Source organism: Pectinophora gossypiella, chromosome 15, assembly GCF_024362695.1.
Source record: "Pectinophora gossypiella chromosome 15, ilPecGoss1.1, whole genome shotgun sequence".
Lineage (NCBI taxonomy): Eukaryota > Metazoa > Arthropoda > Insecta > Lepidoptera > Gelechiidae > Pectinophora > Pectinophora gossypiella.
The window spans coordinates 2,420,561-2,435,080 of record NC_065418.1 but is presented as its reverse complement, the minus strand read 5'-3'; the positions used below and the strand labels follow the sequence as shown (position 1 = coordinate 2,435,080).

At 37.3% G+C, this 14,520-nt stretch overlaps 1 protein-coding gene across 1 annotated transcript in view; it reads left to right on the top strand.

Annotated features, from left to right (window-relative positions):
* The window catches only part of LOC126373225 (uncharacterized), a 33,386-nt gene extending 22,124 nt beyond the window's left edge, over positions 1-11,262 (top strand). The window contains exons 2-5 of the mRNA XM_050019280.1: positions 5,107-5,194; positions 6,043-6,231; positions 6,830-6,962; positions 7,861-11,262. Coding sequence (XP_049875237.1) covers positions 5,114-5,194; positions 6,043-6,231; positions 6,830-6,962; positions 7,861-7,949 — 492 coding nt within the window. The 5' untranslated portion in view covers positions 5,107-5,113 and the 3' untranslated portion in view covers positions 7,950-11,262. The remainder of the gene's footprint in view (positions 1-5,106; positions 5,195-6,042; positions 6,232-6,829; positions 6,963-7,860) is intronic.
* The last annotated feature ends 3,258 nt before the right edge of the window (positions 11,263-14,520 follow it).

Here is a 14,520-nt window from a genome sequence, read left to right as displayed (position 1 = left end):
GTGAATCGCCAGACGTTGTTATAAACCATCCACCAAAAAAAAAAATCGACAGAACCCGTCGAGACATTTTCGAGATTTTTTCGCGATGAACGCATGGCAAATTGATTTTATTATTTAGCAGAGTTTTCCTTATATTTGCTATAAAGTTCCAAATAGATTTTAGACGCTTATTAATGATTATATTTATCAATTCCTAGTAGTTTAAAGAGACGTTACTTCACGGTTTACCTGCTAAAATATTATTAAGTAGATTTTTTTAAATTAATATAGGCTCGCATTTAATCACATTTCCCTCATTCCCTCATTCAGCGCTAATCGCTATCGACCCACTAGGGTCGATTAATTCTTTCAAATATTCTTCCTATCAGACGACGCCCTGAGCCGAGGTTCGTGTCCAACCGGGCACCCTCAAGCCTGTTGTCTTAAACGTTGTACCGGGTGAGAGCCTTCAGCGCTCCCCATTTGTCTGGCCAAGTAGTTAACGCCATCTGCGGCAAACCTACAATAAGTTACGTCAAAAAAGTTTTATCACAATCTCACCTGATGGTACCTAAGTGACGATGTGGTTTGGGATGGAGCACGCTTACCTAGCAAATGCCTATTCACTCTAGCTTGAAGGCTCTCAGATTACCTATAACGAATTGGAAAAAGATCGCATTCATACAATTCATCTAAAAAGCAATATTGCAAATACAGCAAAGAGAGCCGAGATCTGCCGGAAGTTGTGTGTCAAACACATAAGTACAATCTTCTAATGATGACACAAATTGTATTTCATAATTATCTTATTCAAATCTTACACGTTTTAAATCAAAAGTTTTATTTTGTTTTTGTTTTTTTATAACACTATGTTTAAGTTAGGGTGCTCAACAAACCCCCCTGGTATTTTTAGAGCTTATTATTTATTTTATTTTTTATTTATTTGGCACACCAACAGTTACTACAATATATTCATGGAACATATACATTTAAATCATTATATCTAATTGCGTAACTAATTAAAGCTGAGCACCGAATGCAAAAGAACAAAGGAAAATAAAAAAAGAAAGAGTTTGTGCTAACGAGTTTATGTAAAGAATCCTGTCTAAAGTGATTAAAAAGAAATCTCTTTGGACTTATAATAATGATTCTTAATTATGGAAAGAATACTTTTTGATTACTTTTTCTCTACGCTGAATTAGAAAAACACGTTTTACCGTCATAACATTCGCCTCCGCAATTTTATGTCTTTGACCGATGGATGCTTTAAAATTACGATATTTTGTAGACTAAGCAGTAGGCAGGTGTATACATCCTTGAAATGTAAAAAAAAACGAGTTTTATGTCACTTTATTTTTACATGAGTGTAATAAACTTTTATGTTTTTAATTTAACATTTGATTTGAGAGTATCTACAGACAACATAAAATTCACTTCGCCAATGTAATTAAAAAATAGATACCTACTTACAAAATATGACGGAATATAATGTAAAAAGAACGCCGGATAATATTAGGACCTAATAAAAATAGTTACGTACTTGAGTAAACAATTACAGACGGCAAATAAACAACGAAAATACAATTTTATTATTAGTAGCATGGCATAACAGACATATATTAGCATACAGGTGCCGCAGTTTTTGAGTCAATAACATATAGGTGCTGTTTTTAATTTCATTTAAGTTCCAAAACTAGCGCCTTCTCTTTCTGGCACTTATCATAAATACAGGACGGCACTATTTACTTATCTGGGTATTTTTAAACGGTGAAACTAAATTAAAATTAGATTGTTTTCGCCACAATTAGCACCACTGCCAGCTTAATAATATTAAAGATAAAAGTTACCCTCCAACTAAAACGACTCTTTCGATTTTCCTGTTACGAAGAATAGTTTTGCATTCGGGTTTTTCTCTACAGTTTTAGCAGATAAGCGCGTATTTGAATAAACATATCATTGTGAATTCCCAATCGACAGAGCGAAGCGTGTCGCGACCTTCAGACAGCTCGTATTTTCGAAAAGAAAAAAACAAAATGGCCGCTGCGTTTTGAGTGGATTCTGAGTTAAATATAGACCGGGTCATGGTGATTGCTGGTACTCACGGGCATTATTTACATATAAATCAATATCAACCCAGAGTCTGGGAACTTTAGCATGCGTACTAATAAAAAAATATTGAGGTCATTAAAAATAAGCAGTCCATTATGTCCCATCGCTGGTCTTAGGCCACCCCTCAATCAACCGGAGGACGTATGGAGCATACTCCACCACGATACTCCACTGCGGGTTGATAGAGATGTTATATTGGGATTATTAACCTATTTTATTTGTTTACACTTTAAATAAAATGAAAAATAAGTGTCTATAGTTAAAACGATCTACAGTCGACCTCTAACCTTGACCACGAAAACGTGTCAAATTTACGTATTTAGGAGCAAACTTCTAAATTAACTGGTTTGTGACTGAGTGATTCGTCATAAGTCTATATATATTTTATACAATACAACAATACAGAAAATCTTTTTTGCACTTAAAAAAATATAAATATCTAATAAGTATGTAACTTATTTTTTCAGCATGTTTTTTTTTTACATAATTATACTAACAGTTGGAGAGTACGACTTAAATTCTGCGCTCTAGCGTGGTGGCAAGACACCTGCTGTCAAATTAGCATATTTTCTTGATGTATTGTCTCTTTTACACTGGGCTTGTACAGTCAAGAGCAATATCATGTACCCACTTTAGAACCCTGTCACACTATCATATTTGACATGTAATGAGACTTACGGTTTAATTTATCAAAACAGTTAATGTGACATGGTTTCAAAGTGTGTGACCGTATTCTATCTTTCTAACCTGCTGTCATATGTATCACCATGTAAAGCAATGAATAGTTCGTCCAAGTAGTTAAAGAGTATTGGCTATGGATTTATAAGAAAGTGATATATCTATTATTTTGTCTTCCCGACGACCCGATTACTCTAGCCATAGAGGCAGCCAATCAGCTCGCGACACCAAACACTTCAGGACCCCGATACCGACCCCGCCGGCGTGGTCGAAGACTTCCCTCAATCAGCGCTTATCGCTATCGACCCACTAGGGTCGATTAATTCTTTCAAATATTTTTCCTCTCAGACGACGCGCGACGCCCTGAGCCGAGGTTCGCGACCAACTGGGCACCCTCAGGCCTGTTGTCTTAAACGTTGTATTGGGTGAGAGCCTTCACCACTCTCTATTTGTCCGGCCAAGTAGTTAATGCCATCTGCGGCAAATCTACAATAAGTCACGTCAAAAAAAAATAACCTGCTTTTTTGAAAGCGCTTAAAAAGACAATAACAAATTTATGCTTCTACTATACCTAAACGAACCAGAATAGATAAATCGTTCATACAGATAACCTAATGACTCGTTTTACCCACAATACTTATCCGAACTTTTCCGCGAAACCTTTAAAGTTTTCGTTCTTTTTTTGCGTTCCAAACACGACACACAAAATGTATAAATAAATGATATAAGATTATAAAATAAAACGTAACAAACCGGTTGGCCTTGCTTCCAAAACCTGCAGAGCTTCATAACAATGAACCGACAAAAAAGACATTCAGAATATCGCACTTTTTACAACCACATCAGTCAGATACACGCCCGTAATCCCTTGCGGGATGGACAGACCTACAAGTATGAAAGACATCATGCAACCACACATGTTGACCATTGAAGTTTTAAGATGAATTTTAAGATTATGAAAGCTTGGATTAGATTAGCTGGCGTGGAGTGGATGCTTTGTTATGATCAATTATCGCTCTGAGGTCACAAGTTCAAATTCCAAATAAACTGTTCGAATATGTTTTCGATTTCGTGTTTGGATTATAATGATTATCACGTGCTCAAAGGTGAAGGAAAACATTGTGAGGAAACCAATATTCCTGAGTAATTTCTTTCCGTTTCGGAGGTATGTGAAGTATAAGAAAACAGCAAAGCAGTTTTTACCATAACTGTACAATAACATCAAAACTCGCTCGACGTAGAGGGAAAATAAGGCCACTCGCCGTAAAGAGACTCGCCGTAGCGATGGTCGCTGTCAACGCTACAATTCAACCTGTATTGGGTTGGTTATTTAGGGTTGGAAGGTCAGACAGGACCTATTACATCTTCAGGTTAAGTAAGTGGACCCAGTGAAGAACGGAATAACGCAAGGCATATTATTATGATGGAGATAATGATTGGTAATCTTCCGTAAGCTTCCGTTGTCTAGTGGTTAGAGCGTTAGGCTCAGGGTCCGGGTTCGATTCCCGATTGGGATATTATCGTGTCACTTTGTGAGACTGTCCTTTATTTGGTAAGGACTTTCCAGGCTTACATTACGTTATTGTCCGTAAAAGTACGATGATTCCGTGCTTCGGAGGGCACGTTAATCAGTTAGTCCCGGCTATTAGCCGTAAAACAGCTCCACCAACCAGCAGTGGAGCAGCGTGGTGAAGTATGATCCATGGCCCCTCCGGGTGATTGAGGGGAGGTCTGTGCCCAGCAGCGAGACGTTTATAGGCTGTTTATGTTATGCTAACACTTATTATGATTCTGACACAAGCTCTTTGGTCACATTCGATCTTATCAAATTCGTACATGGTCACAGATTACAAAACAGGCTCTTTGGTTTAGAGTTAGTACCTACTGTAAACTTAAAAATATAAACACGACCTAAAAACGGCAAAATATGGAACAAAAAACCAATTTTACCTTAATTACCTACTAAATGTCTATTTCCGTGCACGAAATGTTTGTCCGGCCAAGTAGTTAATGCCATCTGCGGCAAATCTACAATAAGTCACGTCAAAAAAAAAAAACGTGCACGAAATCTTAGAAATAGATCTGCATTTTTTATAACACTTTAAAACTCTTTGGATGGGATCCAAATGTGTGTTTTTTTACGTTACTCTACTAACTGACCTAACCAGTTACAAATCTGTTGATGCGGAATCGGCTTAACATTGGACAATAAGATTTATTGACGTAAATTATATACTTAAGTTTACATTTTGAATTCAGAATGATTTGGTGTTTGCGTCAAAACTCCGTAGGCTTTGGTTATCTTATTGTCTCTGACCATCCTTCTATTTTTGTCGACAGTTCCAAAATGCCGTCTCTGGTGTTCGACAACTGCTGCTGCTGCATTGAGCTGAGAACTGGATGTCTCATCATCGGGTATCTTAACCTGGTAAGTTTCATTCATCTGGACAAGTTGAAGCAGAAAAGGCTTCGGTTTCCCTGAAATCGGAATCATTTCATCAATAATTTAAGAGCCATGCTCTTGTCGGTGTGGAATTCTCCAATATTCAACGTAATTTTGATGGATAAAGTTGTTGAAGGTCAATTTTACATTTTTGAATTTGCGTCATAGAATCTACACTACTCTTTCTCGCCCCGATTTACGTTTCAGCTGTGAGAAATGCGGCAAAATCTGCCTCACTGCTCAATAGCAGTAAATCCAAGCCAATGCTCCTGCAGCAAACCATGACAGCTACACAGCAACTGTTACCTACATCTGCCAAAATCTTGTGATGATGATGATCATCCATCTACGAGCTCAGCTAGTGAGGTCGGTCCTCAATCACACACAACAAAAGACATTCAGTGCATAGTGCAAATGTCTGCGCATGAAACTGTTTTGTCGAGACTCACTTGAAAGTTATCGAGTTTTGATCTGGATTACCAATAACATTATTCTTTTGTTGTAGTAGTTTTTTTTTATTAAGCATTTAGATCTACAACCTGTTTATTGCTGTTTCTTATTGTAGGTTTGCCTCAAATGGCATTAACTACTTATTTGACTGGATAATTTTAGGTCTAGAAAAAGGTGTACATTTGCATTAGAACACCAAACTGTGTGTTGCCAAAGTTAGACAAATAGAAATTAAGAATTAGATGACTTGAATAATTTTATGAATTTTTTGTTAGTTTTATTGAAATTATATAAAAAAAAAACATTATAACAAACATAGAAGAATTGTTATTGTTTGTGTAGATAATTAACAAAACGTTAATACTGACCGTTTGAAATTCCAGGTTGGTGACATAATCTTGACCATTCTGGCCATCCTCGGGTTGGTTGCGGGTGGTGTGGTGGCCGCCAACGGCGAAGACCAGTCAGACAAGGATGGCGGTGTCATGATCATGGTTATCTCTGTGATATTCCTGCTGATCTTGCTGTTCTTCTTGGCTTTCACGATTGTGCTGCTCGTCGGTCTCCACAAGGTAAGAAATGCTTCTGTTTTTCAAAATTTGGAACTGGGATTTGCGTTCGACATAATCTACTCTTTTTATTTTGTATGAAAACCTTTGATCGGGTGTTTACTGTAAATTAGAATTTTAGACAGGTATTTTTCAAAAGGTTAATAATGTAAATTCCAAAATAACTCTGAACTCTGTTCGAAATAAACATAAAAATGGACATCGGTATACTTAGATCGTCTTAGACCGAAAGCCAGACACTATTGCGTTACTATAAGCATAGTGATATAAGTAATAAATCATTGCCAAAATGTTCCATGATTATATTAACTTCTAGAGTAGAGTTATTTCTTAGTTGATTGTGTTTTTTTTAATGACTTTTAATATTTTTCAACTTCTCTCTCATTCCTTCTAGCACTTCTTCATTAGATTCTTTCCTTCCAACGATATTATATGCCTGATTCAGTTTATTTAAAGCAAAATTGAATAGGCATCTTCTGGGTAAGCTTGTTATATCGTCGACACCTTCTTAACCTCTTTAAGATGCAAAATGTTATGAAGAGCAACCCCATTTGATAAAAAAAATCGGGTATTAAAGTATGTTCTTTTTATAAATTTTCAGAACAAGCGCGGCCACGTGAAGGCTTACTTGATTGTGTCGGTAATCTGCCTGGTCCTCTCCATCATTATGTTCCTCGCGAGCTTCGCTGGCACCGTCACCGCATCCGACATCGTCAGCAAGCTGATCTCCTTTGGTAAGTACTTCCATTTTTATTATTATCTTCCACATCAGTTTGAGCCGTGGTGCCCAGTTGGTAGAACGCTTGAGTCTCACTTTGAGGTCGCAGATTCAAATTCAGCACAGGCCTAAACCAATGATTGTCGAATTTGTTTTTAAATTATGTTTGGATATTTTTTTTTAATTTTTGGATCGTAAATGATTATCACGTGCTCATTGGTAAAGGAAAACATCCTGAAGAAACCCACATTCCCAAAAAATGAATTTCGAAGGTATTTGAGTCGCAAAGGGAAAACCAGCCCAATACAGGGGCTGTATACTGTATTGGGCTGTATACTATGTGTTACTGTATTAGTCTAGTTTTCCCTTTGCGGGTTGGAAGGTCAGACAGGCACCTTTCTGTAAAAAACCGGACCTGTCGAATCGTAGGTTAGGTAAGCGGACCCTGTGAAAACACGGGATAATGCTAGGGAGTTGATGATTTTTCACATCAATTTCCAATTTTTGTCTGGATGGCAAATAATAAAAACATCGTGAAAAACTTTTTTTTTTTGGGCTGTATACTTCTGCTATGTTGTGGGTTGTAAGGTGAATTACCCACCGGTGGATCACGAATCTTGTTGTCAGGGTTATTATTGAGCCGCCAAAGTCCCCTCATATGGCTTATGTAACTACTACGTGCATCAGTAAGTAGTAACTGGAATCGACGGCTTAACGCGCCTTCCGAATCATGGATTATCTTTCGGACAATCGGGTGATCTGCATTGTCCCAATCAAACTAGGGCTCACAAAGAGATTTTTGTTACACCTCCTCACCTGGATTCGAATCCGGAACATCCAGATCGTGAGCCCGATGCTCAACCAGTGGACCACTGAGGCCTGCATAACTGACCAATTTTTTATTTCATTTCCAGCGCTGAGCATCTACTTCATCTTGGTGATTAGAAGCTACTACTACAAGATGGACGATAACAAGAGACCCGCCATCTACAACGCCGCTTAAACATGGTGGACTTGCGAACAACAAGTTTCATTTACCTATTGTTTACGTCAGTGTTGAGATAAAATAGTTCTTAGGTTAAGCTTAGGTCAATGTCAGGCCTCTTGTATGTTATCGCTGTTCTTTCTGAACTTATAATTAATCAGGGTTTTTACATTTAAATAATGAAGTCTGGCTTATACTTTGATTTGTTAAATAGTCACTGAATTGTAAAATACAAAACATTTTGTAGTTAACGAAATTGAACTTAAAGTTGAAATTACTGATATTAATGATGCAAGTGAATGTGCTGCTTTAGGAGTCTAATTGTAAACTAGTCTTAACTTCTCATCTGCCGAGATACCAGACACAATAAATTTTACATTGTGTCTGATCGAGATCTGCGTTCCGGCATTCGAAAAGTTAAGAATTAGTGCACTTATAATTTCTTATTTATCAGCGTCTAAATATATCCCGATGAATATAGTATTGATCTCGCCAAGAATGAGACATCTGAATAAATATTTTTAAAGCGCATTGTGGCAGGAAATTCAATTCTTGTTTTAATAATGGTCGGTTTAATGATATTCATTCCTTTGGACGGAAGTCCACTTGAAGGTGATTTGGAAAACTATCACATGGATAATAACATGTTGGGAACGGGGGGATTATGGGGGGGGGGGGATATTTCGATGTGGCCTTTTCAACCCCCCTGATTTGTTCATGACGTTGAATGTAAAAATCTTGAATAATGACGATAGTCCACCGTAAGTCGTTACAAAATTTTTGACAATGCATTTTTTTCTTTTTATACATGTTCTTATATTCTAATATTAAAAACTTTAATTAAGAAACCATTTTTGAAAATTTAAATCTTATAATCTAGTTAAGGATTTGTACAATGTTTAATGAAAACCTCACTGTTGATTTTATAATGTTTTTAAGACAAAAGTTTATCGTAATCGGTTTGAAATTATGAAAATATTCAAATATTCCTACAAGAAAAATTGTCAATATAAAAGATATTTTGATATGTTTTATAGGTTTAAGTGCTTATGATATTCGTGTAGGTATCTATATGAAAAGTAATTCGATGTGAAATATTGTAGCACATGTTAGTTTAGGCTTAAGTTTGATTTTACGCTTTTCTCTAATAAAACGATGAATTTTCGATTTTTTTATGCTAATGGAAAGTTTCTTTATTCTTAACAAAATGTAATTTTGAATTTTGAAATGAGTAGTGGGTTTGAAATAAAAAGTAGCGGTTAGTCTAAGGTCAAACTAGAAAAAGCCTTGCTTAGAACCAAAAGACTCGATCAGTAAGATCCTAGCGGACAGCCGGTCATACCGGTGACAAACCACTAACAACAAACACTACAGAATTCTGACACCGAACCCGCCGGCGTGGCCGATGATTTCTCTTATTCAGCACTTATCGTTATCAGCCAAGTAGAGTCGATTAATTCTTCCAAATATAAACTTCTCATTCGACGCCCAGAGCTGAAGTACGCGCCCAACTAGGCACCCTCAGGCCTGTTGTCTTAAATTTTATACCGGCCCTTAGAGCTCCCTATGAGTCCGGCCAAATCAGGCGCCCGGCTTAGTGCATCGTTTGAAGTGTAACTGTAGTGTTTAAGTGCGTCTGTTGTTTTGGCTCTAAGCAATGAGCAACGCTATTTGGAGTATGGTCTTAGCCTTAAAGAGACTTAGTGACTTGTCCGCCTATATCAAATATACTTTATTGCACACAAACAAAACATACAAACATTTGCAAAACATTTAGCTACATTACTGGGTGGCCTTGCACTGCAGAAATTTCTTTAAGGCAACCACTACCGTTGGACATTTTTGTCTAGGAAAAATACTGCGAAAAACATGTGTACATTTTGTTTTTTATGGCTTAGTCCAGCGGGCTTAGCACCGTAAACACGCGACTCTTTCTCGCCGCGGCAGAGATCATCTGTCTCTTTCTGTGCAGTACTGTGAGAGAGTTCTGTGCAGTACGGTGACGTGTGTCAAGGCGAGAAAGAGTCGCGAGTCGTACGCTTACGGTGCTAAGCTCACAGGACTCAGCCATAAAAAATAAATTTGCATTTGTTTTTCGCAGTATTTTTCCTAGACAAAAATACATAATGCCCTCACGAGGATTTATTAACTTTTGCGAATCTATTGACTGTCTTAAGAAACAATGTGAGTTAGAGAAGAGCTTTTGATTTGAAGACTGGAGAGTGCCTCATATTTAAAAAAAAAGCAGCTGGCGAGAGAATTCCAGAATCAGTTATTATTTTCGGAATTTTTGTTTGTGTTAAGATCTTTTTAGTTGCATACTTGTCATACGTATTGTGACAAGATTATTATAGTATTTTTTACTCGTCCAGCTGTCTATTCCCAAAGTGCTATTGAACAAGTTATATAAATTACGTATATACAATATTTGGTGCTGGTTCCTGTAAACACCATCTAATTTTATTTTAAGTTATACCTGTCATTTTCTTATTCGCCGAAAAGGAAAGTGACGGATCGACGGTCATTAAATTTATGGAACACAAGTCAATTTTAAAAACCCTCCCAAATTTATATATTGGCCAATAACCCGACAGAATTTGCTTGAAACGGGCTGCATAACAGCGAGATGCCTATATAATTCGCCCGAGTTATTCATTCATTATAAAATTAACAGTTCTCAATCTCCCGTCTTTTTTCTTTGTAGTGGATAGGAAAATGACGGGTATAACTTAAAATAAAATTAGGTGGTGTCTGCTGGAATCGGAGCTATTATATATATAAGTAACTTAACTTATATCAAGGACACTACCTCCACTTTTGAGAAGAGTAATGGTTTCCGTGCCATTTTAGTTAAGTATAATCGTTATAATTATGATAATACATTTTTGCTAAGTTTAAAACTGATATTAAGAACTATTTGTTGCGCCAAGTTTAACATCACGCCCGTAATTCCCAAATAGGGTGGGCAGAGCCACAAGTAATCAGAAGACTTGCAGACACTTTTGATCGTTCTAGTGGACATAACGTCCTCTGTTAGTAAAGCACGACGGTCTAATAAAGAAGGACGAAAAGCAAGAGGGAAACCACTGCTTATTTTCCCTAGACAAGTAGCATGGAGAATGCTACACCGACAAGAGCGTGGATAATTAAATGAGGGATGAATCTTGGATTTGTTACAAAAACGTAATTGTAAAGTACAAGACTTAACATCAGTTTTAAGAAATTGCTTATTTTTTGAAAGAACACTTTTGAAAAAAAAAATGGTTTCTTTTTCTTCTGTTAAACGGTTTATGTAATTACTGTTGTGTCAAATAAATGAACTAAAAGTACATTGTCGTATTTTTAATTTACTTTTTTTAGTATTCGACTTGGCTAACCCCAGAGTGTTTATACAGACAGCAGGATAGAAAGATATATAGGATAGATATATAGGATAGAATAGCAGGATAGAAAGAGATATATAGGATAGGATATATAGCTGCCTAGTGCGAAAGAAACAGACTAAGAAAATATACCATTCCCAGCCTTACGGACTATGCTATTAGGACCCCGATACCGACCCCGCCGGCGTGGTCGACGATTTCCCTCATTCAGCGCTTATCGCTATCGACCCACTAGGGTCGATTAATTCTTTCAAATATTTTTCCTCTCAGACGACGCCCTGAGCCGAGGTTCGCGCCCAACTGGGCATCCTCAGGCCTGTTGTCTTAAACGTTTTACCGGGTGAGAACCTTCAGCGCTCCCCATTTGTCCGGCCAAGTATTTAATGCCATCTGCGGCAAATCTACAATAAGTCACGTCAAAAAAAAGGACTATGCTATAACTATAACGCAAAAGATTTATAAGCATGTGTGCGTATTTTGGCGAAAACAAACTTAACCTAATTTAAGTGTGACAGCTTTTACATCAGTACTATCCTTCAATTATAATACGTGCAAGAAAGAGATGGAGCTAGTATTACCCCTATCAAATTAAGTTAGTGTTTTCCCGAATCGGCACCATTATGACTCCATATTGTAATGTATACTAATTTAAAGAAGATGAAGAAAGTAAATGGATGAAATAAAAGTGTAAGAAAATGGGTTTACTCGAATTTATTTATTACTAATAAAACCAAAGTAAGTAACACAAAAGTATAAATAGGTATTTGGAACTTTTAAATCCTAAGGGTACATTCCAGGTATTCAAGGCCACTGGTCATTCGTTAAGCATTAAAAAATGAGAAAGGTGTTATAAAAACCTCCCTAGCTCATTTGATAGCGGCGGCAGAAAGGAAGCTGAGCTGACAAGGAGCAGCTGTACAAAACACCCGTACTTGACACGCCGTACTAAACACTCGTACAGCCCGAATAAAACAGCTGTCATAGAACACCTCCTGTCGACAAAACGCACAGGGGTAAATCAAACCTCTAGGGGCGGAGGCACAACCTAACTAACTCTTCAAAATCATATGAAAAGACTCACCTGTCGGAGGTTGAGAAGCCACGTATGCGGCCAACGCACGATGACGTCGATGACACGACGTTGGGACAAAATGGCGGAGCAACGTGTCTACGCCACGGACACCCAAAACCACACCTATTCAGAACAAATCGCATATCAGAATATTGACCGCAAACACTAACACCCACGCGTCACGAGGAACATCCCAGAAGGGATTACAGGCATGGATATCTTCAGATATACCAGTTGTGAAATTCCTTGTTGATTGTCTAGTCATAAGGCGGCCAATCAGCTCGCGACAACGAACACTTCAGGACCCTGATATCGACCCCGCCGCCCGGCGTGGTCGACGATTTCCCTCATTCAGTGCTTATCGCTATCGGCCCATTAAGTTAATTCTTCCAAATACGATCAAATTCAAATTTAAAAATATCTTTATTCAGTACCTAGGTAACGTAATTACCTACACTTTGAATACAGTCATGAGCAATATAATGTACCCACTTTAGGACTCTGTCGCACTAACACATTTGACATTTAGTGAGACTTACAGTTCAATTTGACAAAAAAGTTAATGTGACATGGTACCAAAGTGTATACATATTAATGCTCGTGACCGTACCTAGTCAATCCTTTCAGACGACGTCCTGAGCCCACGTTCGCGCCCAACTGGGCACCCTTAGGCCTTTTGTCTTAAATTTTGTACCGCGTGAGAGCCCTCAGCACTCCCCATTTGTCCGGCCAAAGGTTAATGCCACATGCGGCAAGTCTTCAAAAGTCACAAAAAACAACATATTTACTGAAAGCCACTGCGATGTGCAGGCACATTTAAATTTAGCTAAGGTTCATATTCAAGGCTTCTAGATTCGATCTCTGGAGAAATTACTGTTGCAGCTCGCATAGCGCAGTGTACGGTTTCTGTGTGGCCACGGAAAAAGAGGTTATATTTTGCAGTACAAGTTACAGTAGTTTATCACATCATTCATAGATGGCGTTACTGTGTAACTTCTTTAGGGTCCTAAAATCACAGAATGGATACTCCATACAAAAATCTCGTTTTTACCGAGCTAGGCAGACAGTCCGCGCGCGATATTTTACTCTTTAATGACTTAAATAAACGATGATGACAGTGATTAGTGCTGTGTTGTTCTGAGGAATATTCCTTTGTAAAAACTCTTTTATGGGCTTTTTTAGAATAGAATAGAATATAATAGAAAAAGTTTATTATAAAAGGACGCCACACGCAAAAAAAAGACAACAACATCATATCAAATTTCCAATAAAACAATTACAAAAAAGCAAGACGGATGTTTGTCGAAATGACCATAAGGCGGTGGGGGTGGTCAAATTCAAATTCAAAAATATCTTTATTCAGCAGGTAACATAGTTACACTTTGAATCGTCAATTTTTACGTACCGAATGTCTCATTTATTTATTTATTTTCTCATCCGTCTAAAACTACTGCAGCTTCTCATAACCTGTATAGCTGGGGAAAAAAAGCTGCAATAAAAACCTCGGCACAGGGCCCTAGACGTTCATTAAAAAAAATAAACATAAAATATTTTTATAAAATTTATTTTCAAATTATTCTTTCTTGTACTCTAATCCTACTTGCCTAAAGAATAGGTAATACGGCTATTTTTACGTAACTTGAACGGCTTGGCTCTGGGGTGATGTAAATAAGGAGGGCGGAGTGCGTAGTAGGTAAGTATTTTTCTTAATATCCCTGTACATTCCACTGACTTTTATTCTTGTTCTTTCACGCTGCAGGCTGTCCGGTTGTGGAACTCTCTACCTGAGTCTGTCAGGAGGGCTCCTTCTCTGGAATCTTTCAGGGCAAGAGTGAAGGCGCTTTTCCTGCAGGCATAACTTGGAAGTGGTTTTCTTATTCTCCTTATATGTATTATATTGTATAGGCTATTTGTATGTATGTTTATGTATGTGTATATTTATATATATATATATATATATACATATATATGTGTGTGTTTGTTTATTTATATTTTTATATTATTTCTTTAGATAAGTATATATATACAGGGTGTTAGTGACATCGTAACGAATACTCAGAGGGATGATTCAGACCATGATTCTGAGTTAATATCAAGTGGAATTTTCCGTCGCAAAATTCATGTTATTTTTTTA